At 43.1% G+C, this 16,121-nt stretch overlaps 1 protein-coding gene across 10 annotated transcripts in view; it reads left to right on the top strand.

Annotated features, from left to right (window-relative positions):
- Positions 1–16,121, top strand: part of RBMS1 (RNA binding motif single stranded interacting protein 1) — a 209,717-nt gene that overhangs the window by 177,900 nt on the left and 15,696 nt on the right. For all 10 annotated transcript variants that reach the window (XM_013051988.2, XM_013051989.2, XM_004743929.2 and 7 more), the window contains exons 5-6: positions 1,307–1,464; positions 3,462–3,541. In XM_013051988.2, the coding sequence (XP_012907442.1) occupies positions 1,307–1,464; positions 3,462–3,541 (238 nt within the window). The remainder of the gene's footprint in view (positions 1–1,306; positions 1,465–3,461; positions 3,542–16,121) is intronic.

A 16,121-nucleotide genomic window follows, 5' to 3' on the forward strand; every position in this document is an offset into this window, starting at 1 on the left:
AGGTCAATATGCACTTTTACTTGCAGATTATATAAAAGGACAGATTTCATTTCAGGTTTAATTAACAACAGGATAAATTTGAAAGTAGAGACTTTGTACAATTCAAATACGCATATGCCTCTCATATATTTTTAAAGTACTATGCATTTTGAAAATCTAAAATATAATGAGTGTGCTGTTCTGTTGCCTAATGCTGAAACCTCAATTAATGACTTCACTAATAGTGCTTATTAAAGAAAAATCATAAGCCTGTGTAGCTCAATTTGTAAAGTATAGATGGTTAATAAGATCAAAGGAAAGCCTGATTTAAGACTATTCTAATCTTCACAATTCAGAAGTGAATTTTGACTTGGTCAGAAAATATATTGCTTATAAGCTTATATTGTCATATAAGCTTTTTCTCTGATGCTTTAACACTGTACTCTCAGTAAATGTGCATAGCAGTTACTGGTTCTCGGAGAATTCAGTTGCATATCTTTGGTTTCAGCTGATTCTGTCTCACCAAAGGAAAGGTGACTGGGGAGTGATCTAATTAATTATTGCTTCTGGAACTTTTATATGCATATGACTTACCTGGAAATCTGATTAAAATGCATCTTCTGACTGGGTCAGTTGGTCTGGCACTGCTGGCCCTGGATTATTCTTTGAGTAGCAAGGATTTACCACCCTACCCCACCTACTCCTGAGTTCTTCTGTTGATTCTAAAGTTTGCTCTGCCTAGAGTTTATCATTTTATATGGCTTTGAGTTTACTTGTTTTTGTTCATTCCGGGGCTCTCCTCTCCACATGGGTGATCAGAACTCTGCAGTGAGTAGTAAGGACCTGCCATGGAGCAGAGGGGAACTGGGACAGAGCCCCGCTGGACTTGAGATGACTTGGTCCAGAATCCGTTGTGTCTCTCTGGATTGAACTATTGACAGTAATAGCCTTCTGTGCAATCGTGTGCCTGAAATGGACTCCTAAAAATAGTCGCAGAGGAGAGGTTGGTTATTTTGGGAGCGCTGCAAACAGCTGAGAGTGTGGCTTCATGAGGGCACTCTCCAGCTCCTCGGCACGGGCCAGCAGTGGCACTTCCAAATTGGCTGAGAAGGGCTTGGCAGAATCCTGCCCGACCTGCACAGATTGCCCAAGCTTCGGACGCTGTTTTCAAGTGTACAAGGTGACTTGGGTGTTCTGTAGCTCCCATGCTCGCTCTAGGTAGCACTCTAAAGGGACCTGAGCAAAGAGAGTGGCTCAGAGTAGGTGTGTTAACAACCCTATTTCAACTTAGTTGGAAATTAATGGCGAATTCTCTGTTCTGTTTTAGCAACAGGAACAAGATCCTACAAACCTATATATTTCTAATCTGCCACTGTCCATGGATGAGCAAGAACTTGAAAATATGCTCAAACCATTTGGACAAGTTATTTCTACAAGGATACTACGGGATTCCAGTGGTACAAGTCGAGGTGTTGGCTTTGCTAGGTAAGCACGCTGCTTTAGCTTTACTATGGCAATGACGAGAGCTTAGCCAAGTTTCCTGCAAAATTAAAGTTGAGTGAGAAGAGAGAATTTAAGCCAGGGTTATGGGAACCAGGTGCACCATGAATTTAAATGTGTAAATATTGGTTTGTGTATTTTTTCTCCAGATTTTTTGGAAGTTCATTAGGCTTCTTGAACCTGAATACACTAAATATTTGGTGACTCAGGACAAGGAAATATCACATGAGCAATAGTTTTGAAAATATGTTTCCTTAATGTTTTGATGAATTAAATTAGGATGCCTGTAACTTTTAAAAAATAACCATCACAGGCTCCTGAATTTCATAAATAAATCAGTATGGCTTTTCTCATTTGATGGAAATTTGATTCATCATAAAGTCAGTGAGTTAGATTATATCAAACATTCAGAAAGTAAGACAGTGATAGGACACCTCTCTAACCACCAAGCGCTACACCAGTTGTAACATTTTATAATTAGCTTCAGATTTTTTTTCTTTGTTAAGAAGCAAAATGTGACAGATCTATCTAGAGTGTCCTCAGTTCTTCCAACTTAATTTTATCCCTTCCTCTCTGGAAAGGATACTTCAATATAATGGTTAATTTTGTTTCTAAAAGAAAAATCTCAAACACAAAGTGCTTTGCGTTTTGACATAGTTCTAATCTATAAGCCCATATATAAAAACTGACTTTCCATTATTCAGGGACCTGTTCAGACTGTGCAGGAACAGATAATGTCTATATGTTGACTTTGATTTTGGAAGAAAAATTGCTGGTATTTTACTTTCATATACAACATCCGATATGATGACAGTCACATCTCCCAGAGACCTGAGAAATCAACAAAGAAGGCAGCTTTTTTCACTATTTTACGCATAAGAAAGTCAAGTCAAAGAAGAGATGTTTCCGTTGTCAACCAGACTGCCAAGTAATGAAGCAAAGTCTAGTACTTGGGTTCTTCTGGCTTTTAGTTAATCGCTCTTTCTTGTTAGCCCAGATAATTTTAAGATAAAACTAAAATTTCTACAGGCGGACAGTCACCACAACTTGCATTTCCAGTGTACACTTAATTGTTTAAAAGGATCCAGGGAAACAATGAATGCTCAGCACCCGCTAAAAATCATCGCCTCTGTGGGTGTTCTGAAGCAGATCAAGTAGTTTCAGTTTTGTATCCAAAGATGGAACCCAATTATATTCTTTTGCTTTTTAAAACTATTACTACCCATTAAAACCAAGATGTAACTCTCCGGGTCGTCCAGGAGTGAGGTGCATTTTGAATAGATTATTCAGTGTTTCTTCCATTAAAAAAAAAATAAAAACAAGTCGAAATAATGTAATTCCCTTGAAATGTTTCTCAAGGGTTTTTAGCCACCTGCAGGTGTAGAATAAATTGTAAAGTTAGGCTCAATCCTTTAATTACTCCTCTGAAGCCAAGAAGACAAAGAGAGTACATAGCCAACTTCACTAATTCAACTTTATACCTAGAGCTAATGTAAAAACCATATAAGGAGTATCCTGAGATTCTCATTCGTTCTTACCATGACTTCTGAATCTGTCACTTTGTGAATGTGTGAAAGGAAAGGCCATCTTCAGAATATTCTGGCAACAGTAAGTCCACTTGTATTTTGAACTGGCAGTTCTGTTTCAGTTCCGTATCACGACCAGCAGAGCTATCGCATATGCATCGCCAATTCTCCAACAAGGAGAAAAAAGTGACACATTTGATATGCTTGATATTAAACACTCTGGATATGATTTACTTATTTTATGATTCAGAAGGTACTCTGTGGATATCAGTTATCATTTCATTATAGAAGTACACATAAAACAGAGCAAAGATAGGATAAGCCCACTTTTTCTGATTCACATTTTTGCTAGGTTTCATTTGTCTCCCGTAGCCTATAAGAATGTATTCACGTGCACAAAAAAAATCTGAAATTAAGAGATCTCTAAATATGTGTTTTATTTTGATGGATGAATAGGATGGAATCAACAGAGAAGTGTGAAGCCGTTATTGGTCATTTTAATGGAAAATTCATTAAGACACCACCTGGAGTTTCTGGTATGTTGTTTGTCTAAAATTTTATCAGTAATCTTTTATGTAATATATCTATAATTTTAGCATTTGTGATGTATCAAGAGCCAAAAACCCCTCATCTAGCTCTTAAAAATTTATTTCTTTGGTTCTACAAATAAGACTTGAAGATGCACTTCTCCCAGACATCGAGTGTTTAAATATGAATGGGAGCCATGCCAGTGGGAGGGAGGGTGTGTCCTCTCAGGCCCTTCCTTCTCTGATGCAGGGGCCCATCCCCAGACCTGCTTCTCCCACCACCCACAGCCTCAATAAATCTGGCCTGCAGTCTTGTCCCTTGAGGGCCATGCTCTTCTCCACCCCAGCTCCTGCCTTTCTTTTTTTTTTTTTCTTTTTTTTTTTTAGATTTTATTTATTTATTTGATAGATCAGAAGTAGGCAGAGATGCAGGCAGAGAGAGAGGAGGAAGCAGGCTCCCTGCTGCCAGAGCTCTGGATGCGGGCCTCGATCCCAGGACCCTGAGACCATGACGCAAGCCTAAAGCAGAGGCCCTAACCCACTGAGCCACCCAGGCGCCCCCTATCTCCTGCCTTTCTTGTGGAAGATCTCAGCATGTGTTACCCTGCATCCCTTACAGAATCTGAACCTCAGTCCCTGCGGCCCTTCTGTCCACCCCATGGTAACGACTTCCTCCCGTGGCCCGGCCTTGTGTTCTCATGCCCAAGAACACCACACCTCAGGAGCTTTACATTCCCAGATCACACTGGCTCCCACTAAACCTAATCCGAAATTCAAAGGGGGTACTTCTTTACTTTTTATCCCCACCAAATCTGGTCTCCATTTTAGCAGTATCCTCACTTGTCTTATAACCCAACCCTTGGTCACACCTGCCTCACAGAATGCTAAGCCTGGATTAATTCTGCAGCAGGCCACCTTCTCAGCTCCTCTTACATCCAGGCTGTAAATGTTTCCAGGTTGACCAGACCCAGCATCACTGGTCCTCACTCAGCTTTCTCAGCCGTCCCTGGCTGCAGGCTTCCCTCCCAGCCTGCTCGCTTTACCCTTAACCCCCTCTCAACTCTAAGCAAATGACTTCACTTCTCACTTGATGAATAAAATTGAGATCACCAGGCGGAAACACCATCAATTTCCTGTTTCCTCCCAATAAGGAGAGAGACCAACCCAACCCCATCCTCGCCTCCCCCCTTCCCTAAAGTCTCAAGGGCAGGGGGTCTCAAGCTGTGGTCTTGATCGCATACCCTCAGGACCTTGCTCTGCCAGGTATCCCCTCCCTCTCCTACAATTTCAGATGTATTTTGCTTTTATTATTTTTTTTCCCCCAGCAAAGCTGAAAACCTTTATTTTCAACAATAATGGATCTCTGCCATGACTAATTGGTAGACAAATGCAAGAAAATGCACAAATAAACAATACCAGGAACAAAAATTTTGACTGTGACTACAATAGACATTTTTTTTAAGTCACAGAACACAGTGAACAAAACTATGAACTACTTTATACCAGTACATTTTAAATTTCATTTACTAGAAAAATCGACCCATTTGTGTTTGAGATCATTCAGGTCTCTTTGATCTTGAATCTAAAACTAAAACCCTGTGTTCCTCTCTAGCCCCTTCTCACATAACCCTTTTAAAAGCGTTGTCCCCATTTCTGTCTTCCGTTTACACCTCACCCTCCCCTGTGTGACTTCTCCTCGTTGTGTCTCGCATGGTAAACTGTATTAGTCTGCTGAGCTGTGTGACAAAGTATCAAACTGGGGGGCTTACACCATGGAAATACCCGTTGTCTCAGTTCTGGACACTCGAAGTCCAAGATTATGGTGTTGGCAGGATGGAGAGAGACTGTTCCAGGGCTCCCTCCATCCTTGGCTTGTAGACGAGCATCGTCTCCCTGTGTTTCTTCACACCATCTTCCCTCTGCACATGTCCGTCTCCATGTCCATCTTTCCCTTTTTTTTTACAAGGACACCCATCATTTGATCAGGACCCACACTAATGACCTCTTTTTAACTTTAAAAGACCCTATTTGTAAATAAGGTCCTCTTCTGTCATTATGAGTTACTGAGGGTTAGGATCTCAGCTGTTTGGGGGAGGGCTGGGGGTAGTAGGGACACAATTCAACTAACACTTACCTCCTGGCTATCGCAATTCGGAGGCTTCCCTCTCTTTCAGATACTGTCTGTCTGGTGTACTCGATACTGCCGGTCCCTTACCCATCTCTGAAACATGTCCTCCTTTGACCTTTGCGTCACCTGTTTTCTTCCCGTCCTGCGTTAATTTCTTCTCTTCTATTGGCTAATTTCTTCTATCTACTCCTTAACTGTTGCTATTTTCCTGAATCCCACTTCTGGCTCACAGTTCTAGTATAGATGTATATTCTCAAGGTTTCCAGTAGTAGGTACCTTCATACAACTCAGAGATACCGTCTCCCAATCTGGCTTTGCCCTGAGCATCAGGCTGCCTGGTCTCAGTCACCATCCATCCATCGTCTCCAAAGCAAAACTGGCACCCCCCACCCCCGCATCGAATCCTGCTCCTCTTCCAGTTGTCCTTTCCTCAGTTAGTGGGACCAGTACCCAACCAAGCACTCACACTGGAAACGCAGGCCAGATCAGCCTGGGCTCCCTCTTCCCCTCCCTCCTTCCATCATGCAAGTCCTTCCATTTTTTCCTCTTGATAATTTATGGACCAACCCGTCTCCCCACCATTCCTCCTACCACAGCCTAGCTTAGCCCCAGATCTCTCCCTGAGGCCCTTACGGCCGGCTCATAACTGCCTGCCTGATCACTAGCCTTTCCTCTCCAGACACTTGCCCTGACTGTGGCCAGAGAGTTTGATGAAATGTAGACCTCTGTGTCACTTTCCTGCTCCAAGTCCCCCTCCTCCCATAAAAGGAAAAAGCCCAATCTCCTGGAAATGATATTGAAGGCCAGAGGCGAAAGGCCTCTTGCCTGCTTCTTCAGTCCTGTCTCCTTCTGTTCTCTGCCTCATGGTGTGTCCTCCTCCAGGACCAGACTACGAATATATTCCAAGCACACCGTGCTGCTCCATTCCTCCCTGATTTCTCTCCTTTGGTTTCCAACTTAGTACCCTTCAGTTCCCTTTAACCCTGCTCTCCAGTCCTCAACCTCCAAGACTGGGTTCCAGGCTTGCCTCCCCCACCAGAGCCTCCCCTGGCCCAGTCGGTCTGTGCGCACAGCACCGTGAGGACTCTCGTCTGTGTCCCAGCACCAAACGTGGCCACACGGGTTGCTTAACTCAACTGGGAGCTCCCTGAAGGCAGAAATTGTTTCCCATCTTAGGGCAGTACATCAGCCATACTAAGCAATGATAAACGTTTGTGGGTTTTGTATAAACTTCCCTCCACTATTCCCCCAGACAGTACTACGTGTTCCCACGCTAGCAGGCTAGTGGCTGACCACAGACCAGAAGACATTTCCGTTTTCCCCCGTGCGCCAGGCTGCACGTGGGTGACTGGTGTTTGGTATTGGTTCTGCTGTAGTTCCAGGGTTTCATCCTTCACTGGATGGCTGGGGGTTATGATCGGAGATTTACTGTAATTCTGTGTACCCAGTTGAGACTCGCGGTGTAGAGGAACCCGTTTGTAAGTATATCCAACTCCACAGCCCATGCTTCATCTCGGACTGCTAAGCCCACGCAGGATTTGCAGGGCTGCATGTGACCGTGAACCATCTGCAGGCGTGAGTCTGGATCACCCCATCCAAGACCAGGAGGTGCGCTGTTCCATGGAAGCCAACCTTGTGCAAGAGCTTTCTTTTTGTTTCTTAAGTTGGTTTTGTTTTCCTGTCAACAGCACTTGAGTTGAAGGAAAATAGCGATGTCTTTACCCTCCAACCAAGTAAAGACAAGAGAGAAATTTACTACGTTGGAGCTTTCTGTCAGACCGACACTGTGGGGCCTTCTGCGGTTAACACGTGTGCACACCTGACTCCTGGTGTCCTCCTCACTTCCCCGTGTCATCCGTGTCGGGACCCCGTGGTGTTAGTCCCTCAGAAGGGCTGCTCGGCCACCACCAGTGACCGCTTGGCTTTCACAGCTCATTTTTGTGGACAGCGGGGAAAGTTCAAGGAGGAGAAACATCCCCGCACACAGTCGTCTTGATGTTGTATCAGTCTGAGATGGGATAAGATCTGCCGGTTTCCTGAATGAAGTAGATCTCAGGGTGTCACAGATCAAGTTGAACAGTTTCCTTTTTTCTCCAAAGGCCTTTCGTGGTTGATTCATGTAACTGTTTGCTTTGAAGTAGGTTTAAAGACAACATGTTGGTCATACCTATTCAAGGGAAAGAAGACGTTGATTTCCAAACCTCATGTAAAGGATTGTAGGATTCTCCGTACCTTTGCAACTAGTAGAGAACAGTTCCTTCCAAGTTGTGCCAAGTGACGGCTGTAAGAAACAGAGTCCTTCTGCCTCAAGAGAATCTCTGCTTGGAGGCGTGCAGTCAGGCCGTTCTCTTTGCTCTGAACCAGAACTTAATTTTATGCCGTTTTCTAATGTTTCATGATTTTGTCTATGTATTAGTCTTAGTTCCCAGCTAGACTGCAAGTTCTTTGGCAGCGGAGACTGTTTGATTTTTAATTTTGTGCTAGGCACAGAAAGCTCGTGCTTCGCCCTGGAACAACAGAAGTTACCAAAGAGCATTTTTCATGGAGGCTCGTCACAATGATCATGGCTATTTTGAGGGTTTTTCTGGATACTTCCTTGCATATAAGCAAGTTTGAACCACCTTTTGGCCGGGGTTTGAAATGTATAATGCAGGCCTTAGAAGCACGCTGTTGCAGGGAACTCAACTTTTCCCCAGAATGGTTTCAAGCCAATTAGGGGAACCACAACAGAATTTGAAATGGTCTTCAGCTTCTCTGGATATCCCCCTCCCCTTTTTGTGTACACCTAATAGGATAATTTTCTTTAACCAGCCTGCTGATGAGATGCCACGCTCTCCAATTACCTGACTGGTGACTCCATACCATAGGCTTCTTCATGGAATGTATATAGTATTTTCAGTAGAACCAGATGAAAAAAGTACTGTCAGGCCAGGGTCACTTGAATGAACCTCCACTTTAAATATGTAGGTTCATTTCCAAGCAGACATAACGTTTCATAAATGCAGTCAGAGGATGGTCTTGTCAACAAGGCGCGCTGTGTAGCTGGCCTAGTCCGAATCATCCAGGATGGTGTCCGTCAGCGTGCTCAGATTTTTCCTGGACCGGCAATTTGCCTGGGACATTGAAGCCAAGAACAGAAGAGAAACCCACATTAGAAACAAGTCCCCAAAAAGATACTTTATGAAATTTAACAAACTGAACAGTGAACTCATCTTCACTGGAATAATCTTAAGAAAGCCTCTCAGTGGCTGAGCAGGAGGTGTCACAGCTCGTGGGCCACCCACCCTCTTGCCAGCATGCTCTTTTCATTCCAGAGCTCAGCGGCTGGGTTCCCCCGCAGCCAGACACACCCCACCCTGTCCTGGGGCCCAGTACGTAATGTCATAGGTGCTTGTAAAAGTTCTCTGAAAATCCACATCAGTTTCTCATGCAATCTGTTTTCTGAAATTGCTTTTTAAAAATCTTGTGCTTTTGTGCCTGATGTCACCATGTCTTCAAAGAGGCTGTTCTTCTAGCAGGATCTTCCTTAAATATACATAATGGATTGTGTTGGGAAAAAAAAACTACCCATGAGGCCATTCCTTGTATCTTTTCCCATCTAACCTCTCATTTTTTTCCCTGAAAATGTGGATGTATCATCCTTTATTTGGATTTATCTGGGTCTTTATCTTGCCTTTTTTTTTTTTTAAGATTTTATTTATTTATTTGACAAAGAGATAGCAAAAGAGGGAACACAAGCAGGAGGAGTAGGAGAGGTAGAAGCAGGCTTCTTCCTGAGCACAGAGCCCAACGTGGGGCTTGATCCCAGGACCCCAGGATCATGACCTGAAGGCAGACACTTAACAACTGAGCCACCCAGGCGCCCCTTTTATCTTGGTTTTGAGTGCCAGCTGGTTTGCAGTAAATCAGATTTGCTTGGAAGGTCCCCAGTTAGGGTAAAAGAACCAGTGACTACTCCGTAAGACAATCTAGGTGAATTCCATAGAGGTTTAAAATAACTTAATATTTGCTTGATAGAAATTCTGTTATGGAGAAATAGTAGAGTGGTGGTTTCCCACACAGTGAATGATAGTAACAAGGAATGGGAAGTTATAGTTCGTTAGAACAGATATCCATGGGAGACATGCCCAAGGCAAAAACACTGTCACTCGTGGTCATGATTCAGGGTTTCTTCTAAAAAAATGACTCTTCCTATACCTGCCTGAAAGAGAGAACGATCTCTGAGAAGACCAGTTAATCACATTGGCATGTTAGCTGGAACTGTCCTAGAGCTGCTTGTCTTGTGCCTGCTGTTTTTGCCTCTGCAGGAGACAGGCACGGGTTGACACACGCGTGTGCATGCACGCGCACACATACACGTAGACAAAGTCCGCATGTGTGTTCAGTGTTACAGGAGGCAGTGGGATTACCCATCTTTCTGTACCTCTGACATTCGTGGAGCCTGAATAACTTCCTGTGTGCTAAGGGCAGACAATTTTTAAAAGAAAATGTGTCTCGTCAGCGATCTGTGAGTCATTAGATTCTCAGTATTGCACTGGTACCACTCTGCCAGAGCCCAAATCTTCGTCTGTCGTGGAAGACTGCCAGTGAAGCGTGTAACTGCTAGCCAGCTCTGGCCAAAGACCTCCGCTTGTTTGACATCTGTTTTCTGTGTTACTCGGACTTTGCAGACTGGGAATATGCCCAGCAAGGCTTGAAAACTACTCTTGCCCCGTTTTCTAACTCTCTGTCCATAGGTGGTATTATTAGGGCATTATCCAAGGCCAGGAAGCAGAAAAGGTCATGTTTAGAGGAAAAATTGACTCTAGCAAAAAGACTGGAAATCTTTCAAGGGTGTTTATAGGCCATGTTGTTCCTTGAACATTTCTCTTAAAGTACGGTTCCTCTGTTTTTAAAAAAAAAAAAAAAAATTGGCAGCTCTAGGATAAAAAAAATGCTTGAAGACATGTGTAATGCTCCTGGTACTTTTAGGACAATGTGATCACACCTTTCAGACTGCGGTATGGTCCTGTCTCCCTTACCCAGTGTATACATGGAGCAGAGTCTAAACGTGCATTGTGTTGAGACGGACACTCCAGGGGCTACACTCCTAGGAGCAGTGGCTGCCGTGGAAAAGGCTCGAGCACTCACGTGTGGCCAGTGGGGGAGGGCTGTCCTGTATGTAGATCTCAAACACAAACTCATTATCTACCAAGGAGGGTAAGTCTACTTTTTAAAAAGTCACAAGGGAATCTCAACTGGAAATGTGCCAGTGTTTCAGCCTCAGACGCTTGGAGTGCCCGGCCAGCCCTGTGCTGGGGCCACCTTGGGGCAGTTCTTGTCCCCACCCATCACACCCAGCCTGCGGCAGTTTCCTCAGATCGGTTTGACACCTTTTCACTATCGGGTTTTCCCAGGGAGGAACAATAACGAGCAGAGTAAAATTTTATGAAAGCACGAGGACCTTGAGTGGGAGATGTAAGCGTACTATGAAACAGTTTTCTTAAAGGCATTTGCCAGTAACTTCATCCTAACTACAACTTGAACATTTCTTCATTGTGTGTGAAGCCAGGGCGGCAACCCTAGCCAGCTTGTTAAAATCTCACAAAATCAAATTCCATGAAAAACAGGCCAGGCTCTAAAAATGTTTATAACTCTTATAAACCAGAGGTCCCTTTTCCTGAGAATTTATCTTAATAATTCAAAGACAAGAGGAAGAACCATAAATCAAAAATTTGAGGTTTTTTTCTGCTGCCATAGGATAGTAGCAACAGCTAATGTGCATTTGGCTGTTCTAAATACTTTACATGTTAATTGTAACAACCTCTGAAATAAGTACAATTACTATCCCCATCCCACAGATATGAAACCTCAGACATTGAATAATTCGCCTGGAGTCATGAAGTAATAAAGGGCAAAGCCAAATTTCAAACCAGGGAGACTAGTCCAGAGCCAGTGTTCTAATTACCATACAGTCTGACCACCAATTTAGCAGTTGGCACTGGGATTAAAAAGATAAATAAGATACACACATATGTTCATATGACGTTTATAATAACAAAGAAACTATCCATAATCCCATTTCAAACAGAACCTTATGTAACCACTTAAAAAGAAAAAAAAAAAAAAAAAAAGGATTCTGTAACCAGCTAGGGAAAGTCCACAACGTCAGCTGGGAGAAGACCTGTTGTTGCAAATATGAAAAGTAAAGACTGAGAAAAGCAGTAAATAGAGAACATTATTTAAGGTGGAGTGATGGGGAAGGATTATATTTTTGTTTTTTGTTTAACCTGATTTTACTGTTGTTAAATAATTATTTTCCTGGTAGGTAAAGCTGAGCGGGAGATGGAACCGCTCTGTAAGGATCAGGAGAGGAAGGAGGAGGGCACAGGCATCCATGGAGAGAAGCTGTAGCTCGCGCTGGTGCAGGATTGGGTTAAAAACAAAGGAGGCTAAAAAGGAAGTGATGTCGCGCACGCAAAAAACGGATAGAATGTATTGGATCCCTACATCAAAATTTTTAAAGAGCCCCATATAGGCCCTTGCATGTTGTTAGTTGAGGAATTTTGAAAGTAGGCAGCATTATCAGAAAGAAAGCTAATTACAGTTGCTGAGTGGCTGGTTTTCCACAACTGACGGGAAAGCTTCTATCGAGGGCAGTTCACGTTTTACAGAACGTTGATTAGGATAAATACTGCTTAACTAGAAAAATGGGAGTTTGGAAGTAGCAATTTCTCCAGCTGTTAGAATACAGGAAGGAAAAGGTCCACTTGGTTACAAGCTACAGAGAACTGTAGTCCTCTGAGCCGTTTGATTAGATGGTGAGGAAGGCTTCCACAAGGGCAAATTACGAGCTACGGTGGGTAGTCAAAGCAGGCTAGAAGTTCTAGTGTGGGTATCAAGGGAAGACATTTGAGCCTAAATAATTACAGAGTTCGAGCTTCAGAAGATGAGAAGCCAACTTGATGGCAGAGATGGGAAGTGACTCAGCAAGGGCATCACCCATATAAGCTCACAGTCCCTTACAAGGGATTGTTAGGGCCAGAAAGTCAGGCATTGGTAAAAGATCACCCTCCTCACGAAGCCCTATTGAGGGCGTGTTGGAGAATCCTACAATGCCATCACTTCAGTTGGCTCTCCAAATACCAGATCAGCGTCTGCATTTGTGGCACTGTCTGCTGAAGGTTATACTAAGCGCTTAAGCTTTCAGAGTTACATGTTCTTGTTGATTCTGATGAACGAGAAGGGAACTTTTCTGTCTTGGGTAATAAAGAAGAGAATTTGACCTGAAAGACGTCACAAGACATTCAAGGCCTACCCTTTACAAGCCCAGAAGATGGTGATTAATTAAGGGGGGTTTCAACTGCGAATACTCTGCATATTTGACAAAATCAATTGATTATGAGTAGTTTGATAAAAATTTTTATATCCCTTTAATCCAGGAATATATCTTGAGTCACAGATCATTTGTTAGGACTCTTAGCAATTACTGTTTTGCACAATAAGGTGAAGAATTGCTAATCTAGAAAATTGACCATATGGAAGATAAGGGATGTTTGTTGTATGTTAATTTTTTGAAGTTAATATGCCCAGATTTACCTATTGATCATAGTCATATTACTGATATTCGCAGAGCTTCCTTTTCTGCACGTCAGTCCTCTTTAATTTGTTCCTTCTAAAAAGAACAGCCAAGGAGACCACCTAAACCTAAAGGATCTGATGTGTAGAACAAAACAGCATCCCATGCATCTCCGTCTAAAACCTGGAACCTGTTTGGTAGGCTTCAAAACATAAACTCTATAGAGACTTTTGGTCTGCATTGAAGTAAGCCACAGAATATGCTAATCAAATAAGCAAGTCTTATTTTCTAACCATCTCCCACATACTTAAAAATAGGTGAGCCATGACAGATCTGGGTGTATTTGCTTGTTTTCAATTCAGGAAAAAAAAATTTTTTTTTTAAGATTCTGCTTATTCATTTGAGAGAGGGGGAGAGCAAGAGAGAGCGTAAGCAGGAGGCAGGGAGAGGGAGAAGCAGGGTCTCTGCTAATCTGAGCACCCTGGGATCACAGCCCACGCTGAAGGCAGATGCTTAACTGACTGAGCCACCCAGGCGCCCTTCAATTCAGAAATCCAACTGAAATCTTCTAACCCTTGTTCAGCTTACTGGTAATATAAGTATCTTAAAGAAATCTTGACATAGTTGTTTTCCTAGAGCACATGGTGGTACAATTCATGTAGTAAATCAGGTATCAAGAATTTACAAGGATAAAATGTTTCTCACAATGCCTTTCAGGTACATGAAATACCAGGTAAACTGCAAAAGAAACACAGCTGTCTCAGTATCAAAAGCATTTTGTTTCTGGAAGGCATTTTTATTAACAACAGACATGTCTCAAAACGGTGCTTTATCCCATAAATGTCTAAATGTGGCTTCGTAAGATTTTGTACACTCTCCTTCTCATTAGATTGCAAAAGCTCCTACGAAATAAGACCATATTTTATCCGCAGCTATAACCCTAGTTCTTAACACTATACCTTGCACATAGTAGGCACTCAATAAAAGTTTCAGCTGCTAAGTAGACCAAAGAGAATTTTAACAGAGGGAAGAAACTATTTGACTTTTATTTTGCCTTGCATGGAATACTGGGACACTACCATTTCCCTAAAACAAGGAGCCAACAACTATGTAAAAAATCTCTCATTTCAGGACACCTGGGTGGCTCAATTAGTTAAATGTCTGCCTTGGCCCAGGTCATGATCCCAGAGTCCTGGGATCGAGTCTGTGTTGGGCTTCTTTCTCAGCTGGGAGCCTGCTTCTCCTGCCTGCTGCTCTCCCTCTGCTTGTGTACATACTCTGTCTCTCTCTCTGACAAATAAATAAAACAAAACAAAATCTTTAAAAAAAAAAAAACCACACACCTCTAATTTCAATTGGTTATAGTCCTTTTTTTTTTATTTTTTGAGATTTATTTTAGAAAGAGAAAAATGTACCAGTGGGTGGGACACAGAGAGAGAGGGAGAGAAAATCACAAGCAGACTTCCTCCTGAGCATGGATCCCGATGCGGGGCTCGACCCCGTGACCCTGAGATGATGACCTGAGCTGAAACCAAGAGTCAGACACCCAACCTACTGCATCACCCAGGTTCCCCTGGCAGTAATTCTTTAAAAAGAGAAATTTGCTTTCCTAAGCTACGAGATACCTGCAATATCCTGCTGTTTTAACTCAGTACCTTTTTGCTCTTAGAGGGAGAAAACTATCTTAATGATAGCACAAAATCACGTAGTAAATATAATCCGTTCTTGATTGATTCACCTACATCCTGCTCCATTTGTTGCATTTGGGTGATGTGTCTGCAGACGTGTCATCACTCACTTGATTTGCCTCCTCAGTGTTTACCTCATCATTGCATGTTTTTAGCAGGCTTTATGGTTTCATGAGATGGCTTTTTTTTGGACAGAACATGGTCGAGAAAAATGACAATGTTGTGGCAGCTCCTTACCACAGACGGGGACACTTGGCCTTTGAGCAAATGTGGCGCTTCAGCCTGTAGTGAACTCACAGAATTTGTCCAACCTGGTTGCCTTCTTTCTCTGGAAGAAATGATGCTAAGGGAGGAAAGTGGTTTGCATTTGCATTACTCACTTGTCAAGGAGACTCTTTGAAAAATGTTTAATTCCCGTCCACAAGCGGGTCTTCACAATGCCTCTAGATAAAGCTGTCTCCTCAAAGTGAAGTCCTGTGAAATGCTAACGCTGCAGAATTTACTATATTCTCTTGCCCTCCAAGATTGTGGGGGCTAAAAATTATAAGACAAGTCACGGGAGAAAATATTCACTACCCTAAGCTGCTGTAGATCCGCGAAGAGTGAGCTCTTGGCTTCTCTCTGTTTGTCCTTAGCTATCAAGGTGGGACATCCTCAAGCCTGGCAGAAGAACACTTGTAACACTCAGGAGGGTTTGCCCGTTACCCCTCCCTCCTACCTGAAAGCTGTGCTCTCCTGGCCCTCATTTCCACCTGTTCCCACATGGCCCCGTCATAGAATTAAAAGCATCATTCACTGATGAGAAAGCCCTCTTGCTTCATTGCATCCACTTCCTTTACCTTGGGCATTGTTGGTGGATGCAGGGATTTCCAAAAGTTGGTACCTTTTTACTCGGATAAAGGTATTACTCTGAAAAGAGAGTAATTCATCTTCAGGCTAGAACTCGGCCCCAGTGTATCTTCCTTCCACCCATTTGCCTTAAATGGAAGTTCCCTATTCAGGAAGGCCTGGGAGCTGGAAGTGGTGGGAGTCAGAAGGTAAACAGAGGTAGGGGCCAAGGCTCCCTGGTATTCTCACCCAGATGCCTGACATTTCTGCTCTCACCTCCCAGTTCCAGTAGTACAGCTGCCTTTCGGAAGTGAGCTCACATTCCAGCCCCTCCCTCTGGCCTGGTTCACAGCCAGGAGAGGAGGAAGGCGTGCCAAGCAACAGCCT

Source organism: Mustela putorius, unplaced genomic scaffold (genome assembly GCF_011764305.1).
Source record: "Mustela putorius furo isolate JIRA1106 unplaced genomic scaffold, ASM1176430v1.1 tig00003869_pilon_pilon_pilon, whole genome shotgun sequence".
Classification (NCBI taxonomy): domain Eukaryota; kingdom Metazoa; phylum Chordata; class Mammalia; order Carnivora; family Mustelidae; genus Mustela; species Mustela putorius.